Genomic DNA, 25,625 nt, shown 5'->3' on the forward strand with positions numbered 1-25,625 from the left:
TTAGATTTTGTAAATTGAGTTCTATTTTTGCACAAGTTGACTTTAAAATTTTAAAGACACTTTATGGATTCTGAGGGGTGAGAGTGGTTTATCTGCTTCTAGAACTCAAATCCGTGCCCTTCTTTTCCTCATCTCTACTTCAGTAAAGATTTAATAACTTAGGAAGCCTTTTAAAAGAACCTTATCACTCACTGTGCTTATCCCCAATTTATCTGTTTTATTCACTGAGAACGTCAAGCATTCAAAAGTGGTTGATTTGTAAACCTTACCTTTGAAAACAACGAAAATGCAGACTCTTTAGGAAGGAAAATGAATTTAGTAAAAAAAAAAAAAAAAACACAGTTTAAGGGGATATTTACTTCTGGAAATATTACTGCTATGTATTAGCTACAACAGTGTAAGAGAAATGCTTCTTCGACAGAAAATATCAATTATGACTTAAGCCTTCCACCATTTTTAAATTTTGTACAAAGAGTCCCTACTTAAGAAAAAATGCTTCTTCTAAACGATGCAGATTAGACACAAGGTATTGGAAAACAATAGTGAGATTTTTCTTTCAGAAAAAGAAGAAACATTTTTTAAAGCATCTAAAGAGAACTAACACCAAATAAGAAAAGTCATTTCTAGTACTGTGGGTATTTTGGCAAAGTAAACATAGTGTAGACTGGCAAACTGTGTTCTGGGCTCAGTTTTGCCCCAAAAAAGGGCCATGTGACCTTCGAAAATAATCTCCCTGCATCTAATTTAATTTATAAAATAAGATGATTAAATAAATGTAACGTTTTGATTCCAGCAGATTAGTTCAGTCTATCTACAGGAAAAAGCATTTGTGGTATATTATGCCTACAATGTGCTTGATCAAATGACGCAATTAAAACGTAACTGGCAACTTGATATTATGAGTAACTTACTAAGACCATCCTCGTAGCTATCAGCTTCATAGTACTATATATCAGTACATATCATACTACTTTGAACATCTAAATTTTCACATACTGAGTTTTCTTAAGGGGAGGTACATGTGTACCAGACTGTTTCTGTAATAGGAAACAATGTATCTTTTCAGCCCTTCTTCCCAGCCCATTGTCATTACATACTCCAGGGTAAAAAAACAAAACAAACAAACAAACAAAAGACAACAAAAAACCTTGAAATCTTAACCACTGAAACAATAGTGTTGCAGTAATTACATCATAGAAATAACATCTTTCCTAAAATACTCAAAGTTATTCTCCCGAGATCACTTATCTTCCAGAAACCAACTTTCTTCTGTCTGCTTCCGTATTTGTTAGAACAAACATTTTCCATTTTAATAACTACTCAGTTCATCACTTATTCTTCTTTCCAACGAAATATGCCGACTCCAAAAATCACCCCCCAAATCCAATAAGACTCAATACGTGCATTTGGCAATTCCGGGGAGGTTGGGATGCACAGACATCTTGTTCAAAATAAATAAACTTTGCAGGATGTTTATTTACTGACTTGATAAACGTAGGTTTGGAAACAACCAGCTAACTTCTCTCCCAAGTTGGCATCTTAAAGAATCCTCCGTTGACAAAACACCCAGGACCTCAGAGACTCCCAGCCCAGAATTGGCCAGGGGAGCACACGCCCATCGGCCCTGCCTGGAGAGGAAACAATGGGAGAGGCGCGAGGGAGCAAGCCCGCCGCCCCAGGCGCCCCAACTCCGCCGCCCCGGCCCGCGCCCGACTCCGCGCGCGGCATCCCCTCCCCGGGCGCCCCGGGCCCCCGCCCCCCCACCCCGGGCGCGGCCCACCTGCAGGGGCGCGGTCCGAGGGCTGCACTTACCAAACAGGGTCAGGGCCATTGTAAAGGCGCTCGCCAAGTGCTCGCCGCCGCCCGCCAGTCCACGCGCTCCGCCCAGGCCGGCCGGAGATCACCGCATCGGCCCGAAGCGGTCACACCTCGGAGGGAGCGGGGAGTCGGAGGGGCGTGGTGGGGCGCGGGCGCGCGGGGAGGCTGCAGGCCGGGGCGCTGGGGGCCGCTGCAAGAAAAAGTTATTTACGCGTTATTGTCAGGCGCACCCGCACAGGGGCAGACCCGCTAGCCCCAGGCGAGCCGGCACTTGTCGCTGCCATCTGTGCACTGCGCGGAGCGCGCGCGCGGACGGCGATACCTGCGAGGCGGGAGGCTCGGCCGCGGCGCAATGGCAGGCGGAGAGGCGGCGCCGCAGTGGCGGCGGCGGCGGCGGCGGGGAGACGAGCAGCCTCGCGGGGCCCCCGGCGGGGCGCGCTCACTCCGCATCCCGCGGCCTCGCAGACGCCATCTTGCGATAGCGTCTCCCACCGGATCTGCCCCTGCGCCTCCTCGTGTCTGCCCCTCGGGCGGCCGAACCCGCTGCGTTCCCATGGCAACGGGCGCGCGCGGGGGCCGGGGGCGCGCGCCCCTCCTGGCCCGGGCCCGGAGGAGCCGCCCCGGGTCGCGCGGGAGGCGGCCTCCCGGAGCCCGGCGGGGGCGGGGGCGTTTTAGGCGAAATCCCAGGCATTTTTCTTGAATGGGATTTGCGGAGGCGCGGAGGGGAGAAACCCTGAGCTGTTACTCGAAAGAGGAAGAGTGGCAGGAGGATGCTCCCTGAATACACGTCCCCAGCCAGGGGCATCCGGGGATCGGGTTCGTTTGAGGATAAATCTCCCGCCCGGCGCCCGCGGGGTTAACGGAGAGTCTGGAGCCCGTGACCTGAAGCTATAGGATTCGGGAAGGGAGCCTGGAGTCCAGTGGAGACCCTGGCTGTTGCCTTCCTCTCCCCTTGGATTTAGAGCCACTGGGGCTACTGCTCAGGTTGTCGTAACTGAGGAAACAGGGGTCGTTTCAAAAGCATCTGGAATTGCCTAAAATAATCTGTTACAAGGCCAATGCTTAAACCTAATTTTCTTCCTTTTACTTTACACCTCTTTGATATTGCCTCGGGAAAAATCAACATTTGTCACCGATTGGCACCTCTTCTTTACCACAAAAGAGTGTTCCCCTGAGCTTTTTGCATTTATCTGATAATCACTGGCAACATCTTTCTGTGATGTTCTCTGCTCGCCTCTGTCTTTGCCTTAATTAACAAAAAGCCGTGTAACGCCTTGAGATTACCAGCCAGAAGATGTTCTTGAAAAGCTCGGTAGTGGTGTTTTGGTGCCGTTTTCATTTAACGTATTCAAAAATTCAGCGTTCTCTACTTGCTATGTTTGTTCCCTGTGTAGAAAAATGCCCCTCCTTTCCTTGTTTCTCTTACAGATCTGATACTGTTTCAGTATCTAATCATGTAGATTTTCTCTTTGGCTCTCATTTCTTCCTACGTGCATCTTTCCTCTTTCAGTTCCTCAGATTCCCTAATGTCATTTTCTGCTTCTCTCAAATCTCAACTAATTCTTTTAAGAACATTATATAAATACCTTCTATTTAATGTATCTTGAGGATCAAATCGTTACAAAAAATGAAAATTGCTACTACAAATAGAACCACAGTTAATTCATCATCATTTCACAGCAGATTCTAGCATCAGGAGAAAAAGAAAAGCCGGTTGAAGGAGGAGCCAAGCCTTTGTTTCATGTCAGTTAACTCAAGAAAAAAGAAATAGTAAAATAATTCAACATGAAGAGGCAAATGTGTAAGATGCTGTATGCTTGCAATTTTCTGAGGGAGTAAAATCGTTCTCCTCTAGCCACGAATATCAAAATAAATCTTGAAATCCCCACAATTTTAAATCTTTAATGAAAAGGACTTGATTTTGAGCAGCCTTCCTGCTCATGAAAAATTACAAACACAGCTCATGAAGATAAATGAGCTACTCAAGAAGGCTTTGTGGGACAGATTTTATAACCATGTAAAGATTGCTGATCTGCTCTGCAATCAGATAAATCAGAAACTAAAGACACCATTTGCTGCCTCAACCAGTGATCTTCAACCTTCTGGGGGACTTAATTTCCCTTTAAGGCTCTGATGAAAATACATCCCTCTTCCTGGAAAATGCTTATGTATGCACACAGACTCACCAAAATTGTTTCACACAATTTCAGGGGGATTGTGGCCTATTCCGGGACTCTAGGTTAACCCCCAGATACCCTTTGTAATCTCAGAAAGTTATACTTTGTAACTAAAATGTTTTACTTCTCACATAGAAGCATGGAATTTTAAACAGGAAGATACCCAACTCCCCTGACTTAGAGAGAGGGCAATCAAAAGATTTTCGCAAGTGTGTATATACCTTTTAGGGGCAGAACTAATAGGAAAATATGAGGCATCTGGTGTTCTCCCTGACCACCTCCCCCACTCTCCATCCCCCACCAATTTAGACGGTACATGGTTTGAATTTAAAAAGAAAAATCTGTTTAGTATTAGAAGCAGAGTGGCAAGGGGGGTATTTTGTCCTCATTTTGATTGTTGGGTCTCTTATAGTTTGGGAAGTTGAATTTTGTCTCAAACGGCCTTTATTCACATGCTTTTCAACTCAGAACTATGTGTCCAATCAGGTTGAGAGGAAAAGTGCTTTTCTCTTCTATTTGTTAAACTCTCTTAGGGAGGTACCAGAGCATCAGTGTTCGCTGGTAAGTCCCTCTGTCCCCTGGGGGTTTATCCTGGGAGGGATGCATCCCAGGGAAATTAGCAATCCTGTGTTCAGACTCACACTCCCAATATACAGCCAAGCTTGAGCTGCTGGATCAGCTTTGCACCCACTAGTTGCGGCTGAACACAGCTGAATCTTAGTGATAGACTGAGCTCAGGCTCAGGTGGGGACATTGTACCCTCCCCTTCCTCTATCTATACAAGTCTAGGCCCATATCCAAAACACACACACACACACACACACACACACACACACACACACACCCTCCCAAGAGAGGTTTTTAGGATACTATTTGAAAGAATACAGCTAAATGTTACTAATGTTTCTAGTTTTTCACAAGTGATTCCTTTTGATTGACTTCCTAATAACAAAATGTTTCCTATATTTGATCAAAGTGCTAGGTCTTGAAAAATAATATTCATTTTTATACTATTGTATTATCTAATGAGGAATGGAGTGTTGCTTTTCTCACCTTTTGGTGAGAAATAAAGCAATAGCCTTTTGGCCACAGATTCAATGTAAGGAAGGGCGTTGACCCCTTGGGGGTGATTATTATGGGCGGTACCTTGGATTGTTTATTTAAAAGGGTGAAGAATGAGATGACTTTTAAAACATTTATGTTTTCATTGGAAGATTTAATTTTGTGCTGAACACATAAGCACCTAGAATGACCAGATTTGTTTGCTGTTACTTAGTTGTTAGATTTTCAAACCAATGTTTTATTCTTTCTGGTTCTTCCTCATTTGTAAAATGAAGGGCTGGGGCTAAATTATCTCTAATGTCCTTTTTAGTTAGCTGTCATCCTGTGATATTTTAAAATATTTAAATTAACTGGATTATGGATAAAATAAAACAGAAGATATTTTTATTTGAATATTCAGTATGTCACTTATTTATGTATGCATTCAATACATTTAAAGTCCTGATATATCTGGTAAGTCTGAGTCATATGTTACATTTTCATAAAGACCTAGTACAGTAAAGAAGTCATATTTTATTAAAATATCAATACTGTGATGTCATCCTCAGTATGTTACTCCAATATTGTATTTATTGTACACAGAGCAAACCCCTTTTCAGGTTTAATAGGATTAAAATTAAAAGTACGCACTGAACAATCCAGGCCAAATTTACTAAAACAGTTTCTCATTTTTTTTAATATTTATTTTTGAGAGAGAGAGTGCAAGCAGGGGAAGGGCAGGGCGGGTGGTGCAGGAGATCTCAAGCGGGCTCCGCACTGACAGCAGTGAGCCCATGCCGGGCTCAAACTCACAAACCATCAGTTCATGACCTGAGCCAAAGCTGGATGCTCAACTGACTGAGCCACCCGGGCACCCCAAACAGTTTCTCATTTTTATGTAGATTTTGTGGATTAAACAGAGTTTAGGAAACGGTCTTAAATTTTTTTCTACATTTTAAACTAATGACATATTGCAAGTGTTTGGGGTTTTCTTTTTGTTGCTCATTTAGCTTTGTTCCCACTGGAAAACATTGATTTGTTCCTTAGTTTTGAATGAAGCAGAAATTAATGAGGCGGTTTCTGCCTCGCGATAACAAGTTGAAATTATAGCACTTTATCATGTCAACACAGCTTTAAACACTAGGAATACCAGTGCTGTTAGCACTGTTCCCAAAATAGTGCAGAAGTTTACTGTTGAAGAAAAACTTACATAGCATATTTCTGCTAATGTGATAGAAACATTTTTTATGCCTCAGTTATACTAATTAGGGTTTAAATTATTTATTTAAAATAATCGCCATGTGTGACATTCTCTCCATCCAGTATTTATGTTACCAGTTAGAGTATTTGTTTCCACAGTGAATTTGTTTAGAGTGGGTTTGGTCTGCTTTTAATGTTTTCCTAGTAATGTTTTCCTTAAGGTTTTTAATGTTTTAGTAATGTTTCCCCTAATCCAGATGGGTCCCCTGCTTTTATATTTCTGAAGATAAATTAATCTTTATCTTTCTGAATTAATAACATACCTGCTAGTTACATGGAATTTCATGACTTATAAATGACACTTTCATACAGCAAAGGCATATTCATACAAGTAATGGAAGCAGTATTTGCTTTGAGTGCAAAAATTTAGACAGATTTAGACTGTTGATGAAAAAAAGGTATGCAGGCTTATTTGCATAAACTGTAAATTTGGCCGTTAAGCTTAAATAATTCAAATTAATGTTTTGGAGAGTTAGTTGTGTTTTACTGACCACCAGAGGGTGCCTGAATTATATCCATAGGAGCAATCTTGGATCTTAGAAATGAAGTAAAATTTGAAAAACACATAAGAATCCTTAAGAATTGAAAACTTTCTCAGCTCCCCTACATAGCGTTTCTTATGGAGTAGCAGAAAATAATCCCACCAAAATTATGCTAAAAGGGGAGGTGCCTTGTGACAGGTTAGGCACAGATTTGAAATTGCATATTACTGAGCAGTGTTTGTTCAATCCTTATTTTATCACTTCCAAAGTGAGATGAAAGTGTTTGTAGAAGGTGTGTGTGTGTGTGTGTGTGTGCGCGCACGTGCACATGTAAGAAGGGAAGGGAAATTGGAATTCAAAAGTTCTTCTATCCCTGACCCAAGATAATGGATTTCTTGTTAATTGCTGAGTCTGAAGAAGAAATTTTAGTTTAGGGGCACCTGGGTGGCTCAGTCGGTTGGGCGACTGACTTCGGCTCAGGTCATGATCTCACGGTCCGTGAGTTCGAACCCCGCGTCAGGCTCTGTGCTGACAGCTCAGAGCCTGGAGCCTGCTTCAAATTCTGTGTCTCCCTCTCTCTCTGCCCCTCCCCTGCTTATGCTCTGTCTCTCTCTGTCTCAAAAATAAATACAAACATTTAAAAATAATTTTTTCAAAGAAATTTTAGTGTAGTAGGTGATAGGACTACAGGTATTACAGGGTTAGAATCTTCTAAATGCCACAGGTCCTTCTTTTTTTTTTTTTTTTAACTTTGTTATAGAATTTATTTTGAAATGTCAAAATGACCACTGGTTTGGAGTGGCCAAGGAAAACGAAAGGGTAAAAAGAAGTCTGTTTTTAATACCTGTTTAAGAGAATACTTATTTCCTGGTAAATACTGTAGCAGATCTTTTGGAATTTTTTATAGGCTTAAAAGCAAATACATTTTCAAGCACACATTAGCTAGAAATACAGCAATTATGACTGCCCTCAAGTAAAAGTTTTTGTCTGAACTATAATCATATTATAGTACTTTAAGCCAGCATTTCCATTTGTGTGTATTTTTCTGAGGTCACCGGGCATATCTAATGCACAGTGTAAGCTAAATGTCTATTTGACTTGAGCAGTTGGAGTTCTGCCAGATTTTGTTTTCAAGAGGGTAGAAGGAGATTTGGCTGCAAATCAAATCTCCCTAATATGGCCATGGTTCTTCTGGTTAATGTGGGTGTCCGAAATAAGATGACTTATTCAAGTTGATTACATTGTGAGTTATAAATCAGCTAAATAGCTATGAACTCTGGGTGAGAATTACACAATCTCTAATTAAATAACAGAGCTGAAAAAGAGAGAAGTGTATTTCCATGATTAAAATCACAATTTGAGCTCAAATCGTGTCTACTCCTGTGAGGGATTTTTCATAAAGCTCCTTTGTGTACTGTTGTAAGATAGAACGTATATCAGACATTTAGGACAATGCACCAATTGGAATTCATCCAATCATCCTTCATTCAGTCTACAAATATTTACTGAAGACCTGTGCTATATCAGGCATTGTGCTAGATCCTAGCAAAGGAGTCAAAGATGAACCAAACGTGTATTCAGATCTTTAAAAATGTGCAGTCCTTTGGGATAATCCTTATAAATGGACAATGACAAGAGCCATAAAGGGGGTACCGATTAAATATTGTGGACGTTCAGAGCAGAGAAAAATTACTTCCAGCTGATAAAATGAATGAAGGCTTCATAAAGAATGAAGCTGTGCTTCGAGGTATGGACAGAAATTGGGCAAAGGGAACAGAGAAAAGGGAAAAGCAGGGTTTAGGTAAGAGAAAAGAACATGACGAACATCTTGGGGAAAGAGGTGGAAAATCATGAGAGGAGAATTGCAGGCAGGACAACTTGGCTGTAACAAGGACTTGTGGGAGGAGAGGCTAGACATGTAGGTCAGGGACGTATATAGAAGGCTAACCCGGTGCCTTGATACTTACTACATTATCTGAACCCTGTGGGCTTTCTACACATTCTTGAGGCAACTGGGAATTTGTATTCATTATGCGAAAGTCTGGTCTCAAAGTTTTTTATGCCCTATTTTCCAGTAACAAGTTTTTGACTGACCACCAATACATGAATGATCCGTACGCACACACACACAAACGTGCTATTGTTATAAGCTAATAACTCAAGGCACAATATACCCTTAAGGTGCCATCTGTCATTAATGATATAAATCCACGTTTCAAAGTCTCCCTGATATTTTCTAAATTTTTAGTCAAATCCTAGCCTGTTCTTATTATATGATCATTATTTTGCTTCACAACCTGGCTAATGAAGAGCCTGCACCAAGTAGGCAAGGGTAGGAGGCATGTCAGTTCTGTCATTTCTCTTACATTTACTTGTGTTTATATTATTAGTATGCCTGTCAATGCCTGATTTCTTTGAAAGGACCTTTTAAAGACATCTGTTCATTTGGTAGGTTTTAGTTTTGATCAGAAGCCTATAATATAACCCATAAAACCAATTAATTTGAGGGGCGCCTGGGTGGCTCAGTCGGTTAAGCATCCGACTTCAGCTCAGGTCATGATCTCACGATTCGTGAATTTGAGCCCCACGTCAGGCTCTGTGCTGACAGCCCGGAGCCTGGAGCCTGCTTTGGATTCCGTGGCTCCCTCTCTCTCTCCCCCTTCCTCACTCACTCTCTGTCTCTGTCTCTCTCTTTCTCAAAAATAAGTAAATAAAGAAAACCCCAACAATTAACTTGGCCGTGTAAATGACAGTGAGTTGGCAATGAGCTAAATGGGAAAAGATGGGTCACCTGTGCTGTCCGCGCCACCCTTTCGGCCCCCAGGGTAACTTGCACATGATGTGGGACTTTCCAACATACAAATTGAGTAAGGGAGTCTGTGTTGACCTGTATATAAAATACTAATAAAGCTGAATTTTCTCCTCCCTTGTGACAATAGCTAATAACTATACCTGGAAGTTCTTCTTTTTCTTTCCATAAGACAATGGAAATCTTGGGGTAAGCACACTCCACTTTGGAGGTTGCTGATATGGACATTAGGAAACCAGGGCAAATATTTGTGAAGTGGTGTGGTCAAGGCTGACTCTCAGCAAGATGAACCTGTTATCTGTGCGTAGAATAGGTTGAAGGGAGAGGAACTGAATTACAGGGCTCCTGCTTCAAGCCCTACCTACCTATTACTGCAATTGTTCTCAAGTTCTAAGAATTCTGGCGTGAACTTTGAGAGAGCCTAGCCTTTAAGGAGCTCCAGGGGACGTCACCCAGCACCTCTGCTATCCTTGGAAAATGAGGCTAACGTTTAGAGAGTGAGGAACAAAAACTACTCGCCATAGAGAGAAGAAAGGGCTAGTACCAGAGTGGACCATTCTACAACTTAGAAACCAAGCATGATGAAAGAAGTTCTCTGAATGTTCTGTTTCCTCTTAATACTGAGTGGAAGCATAGCCTATAAAACAGCTTCTAAAACTGAATGTCAACGACTCTGCGGTTGAGAGTGGGGAGTTGTTATCTGCCCCATAGCACTTCACCAGCGCCACACTACGTCCTGAAAAACACTGGTGAGAAAGATCTGGCTTCAAATGTTGGCTTCACCTCTCGCTATCTATGTGACTTGAGGCAGATTTAAATCTTGTAGGATTTCAGTTTCCTCTTCTGCAAAATTGAGGCACTCTCTGTATCACTTGGTTTGCAACCTTTTGGTTGCAATTGACAGAAAACGGAATTCAACCTGGCTTGAACAGAGGAGATTTACTCATGGACAAACCCAGAGTCAGGGTGAGTTTCTGGGAAGGCTGATCGAGCAGTGCAAAAAATGTCCCCAAGGACCTCATTTCTCTATTTCTCCAGTCGCTGTCTTTATCTAACACAGAATCCTTCCCCTTTCACAGCATCTCCCTGACTCTCCCCTTGTGGTAGCAAAATGGCTTCCGAGGTTCTAGACATCACATAGTCCCACCTCTCCATCTAAGGGAAGAGAGAGTCCTGGAACATCTCACTCTCGTTGGCGTGAGTTGGGATATATGCCCATCCATGAATCATTGCTGTGGCCAGGGAGAAGGGGGTGAGTATAGGCCAATCACAAGTTACCCCTTACTCGAGTGGATTAACCCTTCCAAATTTCATGGCTGAGATGAATTCCTTAAAGAAAACCCACTACATAGCTTGGAGGACAGAGAAGGGGCTGGGCAAGCAACTCACACGTCTGCCTTTTAGGGTCACTCTGGGGATTAAATAAAGCACAGGTTGGACATGTAACAAATAATGGCTTTTCTGGCTCTCTCTGAGGATTATCTTCCTCAATCCTCCATATTGAGGAGGATCCTCAATCCTCCAATATTGAATTACTCAATATTCAGTAAAAGTCCAATTTTCTCTGAAAGTAAGCACCCAAGTCTTGTGCTAACAAGTCCTCTCCTCACTAAGCCATCTCTTCCCACATATAAAAACAATGTCCAATGCTTTAACCTCCTATATATTTGCTTCCCAGATGATTTACATCACTGACACGACCTGCAGGGAGCTAAAATTGTAGTTGCTTATTGTGCAAAATGTGCTTGTCTATTATGCAATGCCAACAAAACTATCGGATTTTTTTTCTCATTAAATCGGACCCTTGTTTTGTCATCATAGTTTCCAGTTTCAAAATAATTTAAATCTCTTGCAAAATATACAATTGATTCGGGGCGCCTGGGTGGCGCAGTCGGTTAAGCGTCCGACTTCAGCCAGGTCACGATCTTGCGGTCCACGAGTTTGAGCCCCGCGTCGGGCTCTGGGCTGATGGCTCAGAGCCTGGAGCCTGCTTCCGATTCTGTGTCTCCCTCTCTCTCTGCCCCTCCCCCGTTCATGCTCTGTCTCTCTCTGTCCCAAAAATAAATAAACGTTGAAAAAAAAAAAATATATATATATATACAATTGATTCAACATTAGGGAAAGTCTTTTCTGGATGTTTTAGGATCTCCAGCTGAGCCTCAAATGGGATTCCAAGTCTGGTCCTATGCGGTGAACCAGTAGGCTTTACATTTATATAAACACTATTCAGGGGTGTGTAAGTGTTCATTTATGTTAATAAATGGCTTAAAATGGCAGGGCTAATCATAGGATGCATCTCTTCCAGGATCCCAATGACCTAGTCTCTGCATAGACTGGCATTCTGAGCAAGAGTCCGTCCGGCCAAAGTGATTAAAAAGGAACGATAGTCTTTACTTGCATCTCATGAAAAATCTTATAGGGTAGCCACCACATCCCTCCCAGGGATGTTCCTCCCAGGAACACTTCTTGAAATCCCTTTTCCCCTTTTTTTGTCATCTCCCACAACCGTTGTGGAGCAGAGCACTCTTGAACCTCTGAAATCCCCTCCCACCCCTTACTATGTGGGCTTCCTGCACTTGCCTCCGTCGCTATTTCCCACTGCGCAGACTGGTCCCTCTGTTTCTGTTTACTCTCCTTAACCTTCACCTGGTATCTAAATTCTTCACTATTCAGAAGACCCAGGAACTGGCCCAGCAAGCAAGAATCTCCCTCCCTGTCCTCCTGCCTCTCAATTCTAGTCTTTCTCTAGCCACTAACCTTGATTCTAAACCACACACAAAAAGGCTGAGAAATCCAGACTTCTCATTAGAAAGTGAGACTGGCCAAGACAAAATTCTGATAAATTTTGCCCTGGCTTACAATGGCAGGCAACTGGCAGGCAACTGTGTGAACTGCTTCGCGAACATTTTCTCATTCGAAACTCCCAGCAACCTTGTGGGGTAAGGTGGAACTTCGGGTCCGGGATTCCTCCTCGGGGCTCCAACGCTTGGTTAACTAAAGCACACCACCATTCTCTATAGAAAGGTCTAGCTACAGATTTTTATCGTTAGCATACTCACATACACTTGCTTAGTTTGCATGCTGAGGACCCTTTATGATAAAAGTTAGCCTGATACCCTAAACAAATATTTTGCTCTTTAAAAAATTGAGTTTAGAATTGGTGCTCCAATTTTAATCCAGTTTAGAATTTAAATATGTTTTCATTTGGCAAAACATTTAGTCATGATGATAATGTACCAGGAGCTCAGATACACAAGGAGACGGAGTCCAATTAATAAAGCAAGCAACGTGTATATCCCAAACACCTATTGTGAACTCAATACTTTGCAAAATGCTTTGACAGGAAGTTTTATATGTTTGGGGCAGATCAAATGAAAGAAACATTATATAATTGATGGGGAGCTACATTTTTTAAATGCCGGGAGAGGGTTAGCCTGCCCTGAAATCTTTCTGGGGGACGGTGACCGGTAGGGGGGCAGCTGGCTAAGCAGTAGAAAGAAGAGGTAGAAGGAAAAGGGGTCCTTACAACCTGCCTGGTGGGGTGCCTGGGTGGTTCAGTGGGTTAAGCAACCGACTCTTGTAAAAGGTAAAAGCCCGATTCTGGCTTCCGGCTCAGGTCTCTCCTGGTTCGTGAGTTTGAGCCCTGAATCGCACTCTGTGCTCACGGCACAGAGCCTGCTTGGGATTCTCTCTCTCTCTCTCTCTCTCTCTCTCTCTCTCTCTCAAAATAAATAAATAAACATTAAAAAAAACCTGCCTGGCGTTGGACTATCAATGCCACCAGAACACCCAGACATTGCTCGCCCGGTTACAAGGGGTCACTTTTAAAAACTTAAAAACGTAACAGTTTTTAAAAGGAAAGTTAAGATTCTTTAGCAGATGAGGGTCAGGATGAAATTTATTTCGCTCACAAGATTTTACAATTTTAATCTGAGGTGGAACGAACAATCTCCTGTTGAGCGTTTATTGCATTCATGAGTGGCGTCATTAATTGCTCCTCATTTTCTGGGTTAGTCTGATTCCCAGGCTTAAAAAATGTAAGTGCCTATTACCTCTGGAGCTGGGAAGGGAAACCAGCCGTCTTAGGGTATGTCTTCCTGTGTTTCCTGTGTTTCTTGTGAAGAACAATGCACACTGGAGAAAGATAACCTCTAGAGACAGGGTGAAATAAAGCACTGGTCCCAACAAAAGGAAGAAAACATCCAGAATGCAAAACAGCTCTCCTCTCTGCTCTTCATCAGCTCTGTGCTCTCCACCCCTTTCATCCTCAGGCATTAGCTCATTTAGTTTGTCCCTGCAAATTGAAGCAAAGTCTCCCTTTAATCCTAAAAGCCTCCCCCCGCCCCCCTTCCCCAACTATGATGGGAAACATTAAGCTTTCTACCATTCAACATGCATTTTTATCCCATTACTTAATGGAATGAAACAGCTAATTCATTTCTCCAGCTTTTTCTTTCTTGCTTTCTTTCTTTTTTTTTTTTCCAGTAAGATCTCCTTCAGGGAAGAACTGGTGTTTGCTTGTCTTGCAGTAATCAGGGTCAGATAGATCCAGGCATCTCTCAGAGTCAGAAAGTCAAGCTGGAGAGCGTCCATATTCTACAGTCCTGTCCACTCTCCCAGACCCACGGGGCCTTAAAACCCCACCCTACTTTTCCCTCCCCCAAAGCTGGCGTTAGAGTTTTATTCAACTGAAAATATTTAATGTCACTTCTTCTTTAGGGCTCTCCTTTTAGTTTCCAAGCCTGTGCAGAGACCGTGGCGGTATAGTGATATGCTAATACGGATGCTTGGTTAAAACAAACAAAACCATCCAAACAAACAAATATATAATGATATTGTTCAGCTGAGATCCCAAAACAATCATTTAAATTGAAATTCTCCGTGAAGCCACCCACCCAGAAGTAACCAATCCTTCTAATTCCGAGAGAACTGTGTTTCAAGTCCAGGTATGGGTCTAAATACATTTTACATTTTTGTATTAATTATTTGAATACACATATACACCCAAATATACAACATATATTTGTCAATATATATTCATGAATGATACATACACATGCATGCATTCTACCTTTCTACCTACCGGGTCCTTAGCTCATTAAGAGTAAGGTTCTGTTGGGGCGCCTGGGTGGCGCAGTCGGTTAAGCGTCCGACTTCAGCCAGGTCACGGTCTTGCGGTCTGTGAGTTCGAGCCCCGCGTCGGGCTCTGGGCTGATGGCTCAGAGCCTGGAGCCTGTTTCCGATTCTGTGTCTCCCTCTCTCTCTGCCTCTCCCCCGTTCATGCTCTGTCTCTCTCTGTCCCAAAAATAAATAAACGTTGAAAAAAAAATTATTAAAAAAAAAAAAAAAGCTGATATAGGGATCCCCAATAGGCTTTCTGGGTGCTGGACTTCCTAGGGGGCAGCATGCAGGATATTGATAATATTCCCATCAAAGGTTCACGTTGCCCTGCTCCAGCCTATATTTTTCCAAAAGCAAATAGAAAGTTTTGTTTACAGTTTGTGCTTATGGTGTGGTCGCACACTAGAGGATGAAGAAGCCGTCGTTAACATCTTAGTTTATATTCTTTGACATTTTTGTCTGGCTTTATGGATGTGACACATGCCAGCATGGATTGGTCCCTTTTCCTGCCTCCTCGAACCCGTACGGTTACGACCTTTTTATGCCACGTGCTGTTCCCCTCTACCATCGTCGTTGGGCAGGTCGGCGGATGGACACTGACCCAACCTGCGCCATTCTGAGTTACCCTCTTTCTGAGGATGAAGCTGTGAAGTTTAAATTAGGGGCTGCTGGAAACGATCTTTGACCATGTAGAGTAAGAAACAGAAAACAGCCCAGAGTGGAAGAGCTGCACTGAAAACAGTAAAGATGAGGGAGAGAGCCCGGACGGTACCCCAGTGTCTGGTTCCAGTTATTCTAAGGCTTGGAAGAAGAAATGTAAACTTGAAGTTCTATAGGTAGAGTCCATGCTGTGGTGTCCTGTCCAGATCCTCCCACCAGGACTGAGGTATCGGTTCTCCCTGATGCCAGGAATGTCTGTTGCTGATGGCTCACAGCTGAGTCACTTCTCAGGCCTTGCCCTTGGACTGAAGCAGTTGCTTGGATGAAGGTCACACCCCCCTCCCCCATAGGGGCAGCCTCCATCCAATGATTGTTTGTGGGTATAAAAGCCTGGGTTCCTTGCCTCAATCTGGGACAACTCCAGAGCTCCCCATGCCATTGACGGTGGCATCGATCGCAACTGTATCACAGTTCAACTTTGCCCTCTGCCCAGTCCTCGTTCCTCATGCTCTCACAGGTATTGATACAAAGAGCACTTTCTGCGTGAAAAGCTCTGTCTCCAACGGTTTCCTGGAGAGCCTTAAGACAGTGGGTGTGACAGAGATGTCTAAATGACCCACATCATGCATTCTCCCTTTCTTCCTTTGTAACATGGCATATAATGTACTTTTGTAATAAATCACTCTACCATTATTACTCAAGCTAGCCTGAGGGCTTCTCGTGTTTTGTCGCCAAATAGGTTCTAACTAATACGTTATTTCCTTATGATAAATTTCCAGAAGTAAAATTAATGTTATACAAGAGATACACATCTGTAAGGCTTTTGACCCCTGTTGCCACACCATCCTTCGAAACATCGCACCAATTTACATTCTCATCGATAGGGTGTGAAAGTAACCACTTCCCAGACTTGGCACAACACTGATATTATCCTTTTTAATTGGTTGATTCACTCAGCAAATATGGATTGAGTGCTTGCTACGTGCATGGCTGTGTGCTAACGGCTAGGGGTAAATCCCTGCCCTCCTGGAGCTTGTAGTCTAGGTGTGAAGAGAAAGGCAATTAATGAAATTAATTTCATTAATGAAATTAATGAAAATCTTGTGTACCAGAAGGTGGTGTTACAGGGACATGTGAAACACGGGAGGGAGGCAGGGGCTACAAGTGGTGAAGGGGGTCCACCGTAAGTATGGGGGTCAGGGGAGCCCTCACGGAGCCAGAGACTTTTTGTGGCATGGGGATGTCTGGGGGAAGAGCATTTTGGGCAGAGGGGACAGCAGGTTCTAGAGGCTGAATCACACCTCGTGTGTTCAAACAACAACCTGGCGGGAGGCTGACGTGGAGGGAGCGAGGGCGAGAGTGGGAGATGTGTTAGTGAGGTAATGGGGGATGCTACATGGTCGTGGGGGGTATGGATTTCTCTAGACAAAAGGGGAACGAGGGGAGCCTGGGTGGCTCAGTCGGTTGAGCATCTGACTGGGCTCAAGGTCACGATCCCACCGTTGGTGGGACGGAGCCCCACGTCAGCGCGGAGCTTGCTTGGGACTCTCGTTCTCCCTCTCTGTCTGCCCTCCCCTCTCAAAAGAAAGAAATAAACTTTAGAATAATAATTTTACAAAGACAGGAACCAGACGTGGGATTGGAATAGAAATGTGACTTGTTCTGACTCATGATTCAAGAGGCGCCCTCTGGCTGCCGTGTTTAGAAAAACTACAGTGATGAAATGGAAGCAGGAGGCCTGCTGGACGAAAAAATAGTGTCATTGTTGCTGTAGATTTTTGCACTTGAACATTTTTTATATAAGTCGATAGTTTGTATTTCTTCTATAGGAAATAGGGACCTATTTTGAGATCTTTGCTGATGTTGCTATTAGCATATTTCCCTTCTGTTATGGATTTCTAACGATGTTAAGAATGTAACTCTTAGTCTGTCATATATGTAGTTCTCTGACCCCAGCTTTCTCCTAATTTAATCATGTTTCTGATTTTTTTTTTGATACAAAAAATTTTTCATTTTCACGAGGGCAAATTAGAAAACATTTTTTATGCTTATTTATTTTTGAGAGAGAGCAAGAGAGAGTGAGAGAGAGAGAGAGGCAGAGTGCAAGCAGGGGAGGGGCAGAGAGAGAGAGGGAGACACAGAATTCCAAGCAGGCTCTAGGTCCCGAGCTGTCAGCACAGAGCCCGACATGGGGCTCGAACCCACCAGCCGTGAGATCTTGACCTGAGCCGAAGTCAGACGCTCCACCGACTGAGCCACCCAGGCGCCCCACAAGGGAAAATTTTTTTTTTTTTAAATTTTTTTTTTCAACGTTTATTTATTTTTGGGACAGAGAGAGACAGAGCATGAACGGGGGAGGGGCAGAGAGAGAGGGAGACACAGAATCGGAAACAGGCTCCAGGCTCTGAGCCATCAGCCCAGAGCCCGACGCGGGGCTCGAACTCACGGACCGCGAGATCGTGACCTGGCTGAAGTCGGACGCTTAACCGACTGCGCCACCCAGGCGCCCCTTAAGAGGAGGTTTCTGTTAGGGATTCTGATTATGGTGTCTTACTTAGAAGGCATGTTGACAAGACTATTGCTTTAGTTTAGGCTGTTTTTTTTTTTTTTTTTTTTTTTTTTTTTAAATTTTTTTTTTTTTTCAATGTTTATTTATTTTTGGGACAGAGAGAGACAGAGCATGAACGGGGGAGGGGCAGAGAGAGAGGGAGACACAGAATCGGAAACAGGCTCCAGGCTCCGAGCCATCAGCCCAGAGCCCGATGCGGGGCTCGAACTCCCGGACCGCGAGATCGTGACCTGGCTGAAGTCGGACGCTTAACCGACTGCGCCACCCAGGCGCCCCAGTTTAGGCTGTTTTTATCTGCAAGCCATAGAAGCTGGTTTCATTAAAGGAAAACTCATTTTAATACTTGGGATCTAAAATGGAATCTGGGGGTAGGAGATTGAAGCAGGCCACATGAGAGTCAGGAGCTAGGAATTAACACCTTACCTGGAACCAAAACATCTTTCGCATTTCTCTGAGCTACCTGTTCCACTCACTTCCCTTCTCTGCTTCTCTGTGAGCAGCTGCTTTCTTCTTCCCTCTTCTTCTCTGATACGCTGTTCATCCATGCTGTGGACACCCTAGTTTTGGCACCACGGAAAAATGCACTAGCATCTCTGTGCCTCAATTTTAACTCATGGGAAAGAGAAGCTAATTCATACAGTCTACCCAGTAGATTGACCTACTTTGCTTCCCTCTTTCCGATCCAAAAATACAAGCTATGTCCAGCGAGTGTTGGAGTCACACACTATAAAGAGCTTGTCTTGAGGGGCATCATGTGGAAAAAGGGCAGTTCTCAAAGGGAATAGCGAACGTGCGTTGTGCACATACCATAAAAGAAGTGTAACCAATATTCATCTATATTTTATTCTACTATCTTTATGGCTTTAAATTTTCCATACTTCTGAAATCAATTTTTGTATAAGATATGCTTTAGAAGAATCCTTTTATTGGGGCGCCTGGGTGGCTCAGTCGGTTGAGCATCCGACTTCGGCTCAGGTCATGATCTCAAGGTCCATGAGTTCGAGCCCCATGTCGGGCTCTGTGCTGACAGATCAGAGCCTGGAGCCTGCTTTGGATTCTGTGTCTCCCTCTCTCTCTGATCCTCCCCGATTCATGCTCTGTCTCTCTCTGTCTCAAAAATAAATAAACATTAAAATTTTTTTTTTAAAAGAAGAATCCTTTTTATTTTATTTTGCAAAGGGTTAATTTTTCTCTATTATATTTTGGGGATGAGTGTATCCCCAAAATTTAATAGAAAAAAAGTTGAATAGAAAAAATTTGCTATTGAAATGAACCAGATGTCTTATAATGCTTAAAGTATTTTGATGACTATTGCTATTTAAATAATGTTTATCTAATCGTTGCAAACTCTTGGTTATATGTTTTGTTGTTATTGTTGTTCTTTACCAATTAAAAAGCATGCTAAAAGCATATGAAAAAAACACACAACCTGATTTAAAAATGGGCAGGGGGGCGCCTGGGTCGCTCAGTCGGTTAAGCCTCTGACTTCTGCTCAGGTCATAAGCTCACACTCAGGTCATGATCTCATGCTTGGTGGATTTGAGCCCCAAGCTGGGTTCTGTGCTGACAGCTCAGAGCCTGGAGTCTGCTTCGGATTCTGTGTCTCCCTCTCTGTCTCTCTGCCCCTCCCCTGCTCATGTGCACATGCTCTCTCTCTCTCTCTCTCAAATATAAATAAACATTAAAAAATTTTTTTTAAATGGGTAGAGGACCTGAATAGACATTTTTCTAAAGAAGACACGCAGATGGCAAACAGACATAGGAAAAGATGTTCACTATCACTGATCGTTAGGGAAATGCAAATCAAAAGCACCTTGAGATATTACCTTCCACCCATCAGAATGGCTAACATTAAAACAAGATAAGAAATAGGTGTTGGCAAGGAGGTGGAGAAAAAGGAACTCTCGTGCACTATTGGTGGGAATGCAAACTGGTGCAGCTACTATGGAAAATGGCATGGAGGTTCTTAAGAAAATTAAAAATAGAGTTATCATATGACCCAGTAATTTTACTTGTAGGTGTTTACTCCTAGGAGTTATCAAACCCCTAGGTTATCAAAGAAAATGTAAACTCCTAGGCATCAAAGAAAATGAAAACACTATTTTGAAAAGATACAGGCATCCTTGTGTTTATTGCAGCATTATTTACAAAGGTCCAGATGTGGAAGCAAACTAGCGTCCATCAACAGATGAACAGATAAAGAAGACGTGAGATATATATGTATATATTCATACACACAATGGAATATTACTCAGCCATAAAAAGTGTAGGATCTTGCCATTTGTGACAATCTGGATGGACCTAGAGGGTATTGTGCTCAGTGACGTAAGCCAGACTCAGAAAGGCAAACACCATATGATTCCACTTAAATGTGGAATCTAAAGGACAGACGAATAAGCAAACAAAAAGCAGAATCAGACCTGGAAATACAGAGAACAAATTCATGATTGCCAAAGGGAAAGGGGCGGGGGACGGGCAAAATGAGTGAAGGGCAGTGGGAGATACAGGCTTCTAGTTCGGGAATAAATACATCATGGGAATAAAAGGGAGAGCATAGGGATTATAGCCGATGATATTGTAATAGTGTAATATTGTAATAGTGTAATAGATGATATTGTAATAGTATAGTGATAGTGTAATAGTGTAATAGTGATATTGTAATAGCGTTGTACGGTGACAGAGAGTGGCTACACTTTTAGGGAGCATAGCATAACATACAGAGAAGTTGAATCGCTGTTTGCACACCTGAAACTAATGTAACATTGTGTACCAACTATAATCTTATTAAAAAAAAATTTTTTTTTAAGGCCAAAGGATAGAATTAGACAAACATGACTACTCTACCTAATGGTTCATTGGCACAAGGAAGATGGGAGCTACCATTAGGCCACCATGTTTGAGGAATCCTTGACCACACCTTTGTGGAAAAACAGCTGAATTCAGAAAGGCAGTATCAGTCGAGGGACTTCCGCGTCCTTCCCAGCCATTCCTCCTGTGGGAAAGGAGTGTCTCTAGACGGGATATATACCAGAGATCGTTGAAGGGGCAGAAATCAGGCAAACAACAACACCAAAAACCTGTCAAGATAGAAATCTGTCAAGGTTGCTGTTAGCAATTATTTCGAAGGGGCTTGCCATTTGCCCAGTAAGGTAATTTTTTAATTAAGTAATTATACCATGATTTTTTCACTAGCCAAATAACTGTAGGCGAATTATTGCTTTGATTCTCAGTTTTTTTCACTTACAAAATGTCACAGTTGAACTGGATGTTTTCTAATGTTTCTACAAACATAAACATTCTAATTGACTGATTTACTAGTTTCTTATGTAGAAATGTGTGGGCCGTAGGAAACCATTAAACTAAATGATGTCTTCCCCCAAGGCATTTCATACTCACTAGTGCCAACGCTCCAAAGACCAACTTACCAAAGATATTAAAAAATCAGCATACATTTGGGCGTCTGGGTACTCAGTTGGTTAAACATCTGACTCTTGATTTCAGCTCAGGTCATGATCTCACGGTTCGTGAGTTCAAGCCCCGCATCAGGCTCTGTGCTGACAGCATGGAGCCTGCTTGGGATTCTCTCCCTCCCTCTTTTTCTGCCCCTCCCCCAGTCATGCTCTACCTCAAAAATAAATAAACAAAATGATGATACTGAATATCAGATTCACTGTTTTTTAAAAAAGAAATTAGTATGCTTTTAATAATTTTTTCCAATAGTGATGATTGCGAAAGGAAAATGATCATCTCTTTCTTTAAATCTGTAGTGGAGACTTTGTCGAGAACATTTTGAACAGCTTTTTTGAAGTATAATTGACATATGACAAACTGTACATATTTATATGCCCTGATACAATTAAACATATGTATATACCCATGAAACCATCACCACAGTCAAGATAATAAACATGTCGATCAACACAAAAAGTTTTCTTGTTCTCCTTGCTAATTTCTTCTTCTAAGTGCTCTCCCCAGAAAACTACTGATCTCTTTTCTGTCACTATCCAGCAATCAGTTTCCTCTTTTAAGAATTGTATATACATGGAATCATATGCTATGCAACCTTTTTGACTGGCTTCTGTCATTCAGCATAATTATTTTAGATTCATCCATGTCGCTGTGGGCAGTAATAATTCCTTCCTTTTTATTGCTGGGCAGACAGATACCAGTTTGCTTATCTGTTCACCTTTTGGTGGATATTTGGGTTGTTTCCCCTTGGGGGCTATTGTGAACAAAGGGCCATGAACATTCGTGTACCCGTCTTAGTACATACTCATGCTTCCATTTCTCTTTGGGAAATACCTACAAGTAGAATGCGTGGGTCAGATGATAAATGCATGTTTAACTTTTTGAGAAATAACGAGACTGTGTTGGCCAGGATTTTTTTTTTTAATTTTTTTTCAACGTTTATTTATTTTTGGGACAGAGAGAGACAGAGCATGAACGGGGGAGGGGCAGAGAGAGAGGGAGACACAGAATCGGAAACAGGCTCCAGGCTCTGAGCCATCAGCCCAGAGCCCGACGTGGGGCTCGAACTCACGGACCGCGAGATCGTGACCTGGCTGAAGTCGAACGCTTAACCCACTGCGCCACCCAGGCGCCCCTGTTGGCCAGGGTTTGTGTGGTTTTGCACAAGTTACCACCCAGCATGTACGAGGGCTCATATTTCTCCACATGCTCGTCAACGCTTGGCATGATCAGTCTTTTTCATTTTAGCCATTCTCATACGTGTGCAGAGGTATCTTACTAATCTCGAGTGAAGAGACACGAGGGGGGAGAAAAAAAGACTGGTGCCGACGCATTTCAGGAAAGATGCCTGCCGGTTAATGCCATGCTCCTCGAATTCCCTCAAGCTGCCTCAGTTATTGCTCCTGCTGATCCTGGTTCTCCAGCTGATTTGATGATTCCAAAAGCCACGCTATACCTTCTAATACATTTCTTTTATCTTCAAGGTACGAGAATAGGCCTCTGTTGCTTGGAACCAAAGACCTCCCTCTGCCATCGGTGGCTTTGGTTTACGTCCCCCTGGCAGGCTTTCCCTCACCACTTTCTGGCAACAAGCCCCACCCATGCCCTAACGACAGCATCTTCACCTCCAATGTTTATTTATTTTTGAGAGAGAGAGAGAGAGAGCACGTGCACGTGCATGAGTGGGGGAGGGGCAGAGAGAGAGGGAGACAGAGAATCCGAAACAGGCTCCAGGCTCTGAGCTGTCAGCACAGAGCCCGACGCATGGCTTGAACTCACAAACCGTGAGATCATGACCTGAGCCGAAGTCAGATGGCCAACTGACTGAGCCACCCAGACGCCCCTGGCATCTTCATCTCTAGATCCTATTGCCTCTAACCCAAGATCTATTCCTCTTACACTTCTGGATTTATGAGCCAACAAATCTCCCTTTTTCAGCCTCATCTAGTTTGAGTCAGGTTTCTGTCACTGACAATTGACGGAAATCACCCCGTGCCCAGCCTTCGTCTTGTCTGTCCTGTACGTGTATACGCGGAGCTAAGCATACGGCCTGGAAGTCAACAAGTGCTGAGCGAATCAGTAAACTACCGCATTCTTAAAAATCAGAGACGTTTTGGGGCGCCTGGGTGGCTCAGTCGGTTAAGCGTCCGACTTCAGCTCAGGTCACGATCTCGCGGTCCGTAAGTTCGAGCCCCGCGTGGGGCTCTGGGCTGATGGCTCAGAGCCTGGAGCCTGCTTCCGATTCTGTGTCTCCCTCTCTCTCTGCCCCTCCCCCATTCATGCTGTGTCTCTCTCTGTCTCAAAAATAAATAAACGTTAAAAAAAAAATTAAAAAAAAAATAAATCAGAGACGTTTTTATAAAGCTGTAATAAGAAACGGGAAAGGTTGCTTTGAGAGGCTGAATGGTTAAGTAGACCGCTGCAGCCAGACTACCTGGGAGTGAATCCTAGCTCTGCCATTTAGCAACTCTGTGACCTTGGGAATTGATTATTTCTCTGTGCCTCGGCTTCTTGAACGCTGAGATGTGGATGATAATAGGACCTACCTCGTAAAGTAATGAAGATTCAATTAGTTGATTTACAAAAACCATTTAAATAATGCTTGATACATACAAGGTTTTTTTTAAAGTCTGTTTTTTTTGTGATGCTGATACTCTTTTGGATGAAGGCGTCAATATTGAAAAAGACTTTGATGTGCTATTAGTTACCAGTGATGGGATCTTAGGTGAAATGCCTACTTTCCCTAAGAGTCATGTTTTTCTGTTTAACCAGGCACATGTAAAGACCCACAATCTGACTCAAATAACTGACCGTAAGGTGGTTTAGCAGCAGTTCATGTAGTAAAGACCTTGAATTTGGGGAGTGGCACGGGTTAGCTGACTACAGGTTCATTTGGAGCTAGGAGAATGGCAAGGCTATCATAAAACTAACTCCCCGAGATTAGACTGAGTTACTAGCAGCAGTGTCCATTAAAGAAGATTATAACCCTTGGGTCCTTCGCTCAGCTCTCATCCAATGAAGAGTGCGTACTTAGCACTTGGTCAGGCTGGAGAGCCTCTGATAGAGAGGGAGAGGAAAAGGAGCGAGGTGGCAAACGTGCAATTTGAAGAATAGTTGAGAGCCCTCAAACGGCTTGCTCTGAATACCAGGAGACTCCGAGAAGAGGACATAACAGTCTTCGGATACTTGAAGTGTCCTGTGCAGGACTTCATCTGACATGCTCCAGAAGCCCAGGGTGGATCGCCCCGGGCGGGGGCAGACTCCAGCTCAGCAGGAGGACATGCTCTTTCCCTGGGGAGTGCCTGTCTGCTGATGGAGAGGGCTGCCTTGCAAAGTTGCATGCAAGCTGGGTGAACGTGAGTTTGGGGACACATTTGCAAAGCATTGTGGGAGGGATGGATCATACAGGACTGCTCTGTTTCATTTCACACTCTAAAAATAGACATGAGTCTATTTTTTGAGGTTTTTGTTATTTATTTATTTGAGAAGAGAGAGAGTGTGTGTACTTGAGCAGAGGAGAGGGCAGTGCGGGGGGCGGGGGGTGAGAGAGAGAGAGAGAGAATCTTAAGCAGACTCCACACTCCATGCAGAGCCTGACACAGGCCTTGATCTCATAACCCTGGGATCATGACCTGAGCTGAAATCAAGAGCCAGACACTCAACTGACTGAGCCACTCAGGCACCTCAAACGTTTTCAGATTTCTTACTTTGTACAATTTTTTTTTTTTTTTAAGGAGGCTCCATGCCCAATGTGGGGCTTGAACTCACAACCCTGAGATCAAGAGTTGCCCAGAGGCCCCACAGTACAGAAATTCTTAATTAAGTATGGCTGTGTATCCAAAGCGAGGCAACAATTTAAATTTCTTGGACCTCTATTGTTGCTTTTCCTGAAAATTTTGTTTTTGTTTTGGCGCTCGCTTTTTTTCTGATGTTTCTGATTAAAGTAACATATAGTGATTGTAAACGATTTTGGAAAATTTGGAAAAAAATTATGAAAACCTTTCTAGATTCAGAAATTACATATAAAAGTTAAAAATGCACACTTTAGGCTGTTAGTTTTACATTTATTGGATGTGCTTGAGCTGTTTTTACTCATAACACTTCTGACACCAAATGTGTTGGGTTTTTTTCCACATCAATTGATCCTCCAACTCTCTAGACATCATTTGCTTGTTCCACAATTCAATTCTGACGCTAACTACCAGGAGTCAGCACAGAAC

General features: G+C 43.0%; 1 protein-coding gene across 1 annotated transcript in view; it reads right to left on the reverse strand.

Annotated features, from left to right (window-relative positions):
• CHN1 (chimerin 1) overlaps window positions 1-2,308 on the reverse strand; it is a 207,905-nt gene extending 205,597 nt beyond the window's left edge. The window contains exons 1-2 of the mRNA XM_045480260.1: window positions 2,141-2,308; window positions 1,813-2,008 (exon numbers count right to left, since the gene is read on the reverse strand). Coding sequence (XP_045336216.1) covers window positions 1,813-1,831 — 19 coding nt within the window. The 5' untranslated portion in view covers window positions 1,832-2,008; window positions 2,141-2,308. The remainder of the gene's footprint in view (window positions 1-1,812; window positions 2,009-2,140) is intronic.
• Window positions 2,309-25,625: the final 23,317 nt, after the last annotated feature.

Source organism: Leopardus geoffroyi, chromosome C1 (assembly GCF_018350155.1).
Source record: "Leopardus geoffroyi isolate Oge1 chromosome C1, O.geoffroyi_Oge1_pat1.0, whole genome shotgun sequence".
Taxonomy (NCBI): domain Eukaryota; kingdom Metazoa; phylum Chordata; class Mammalia; order Carnivora; family Felidae; genus Leopardus; species Leopardus geoffroyi.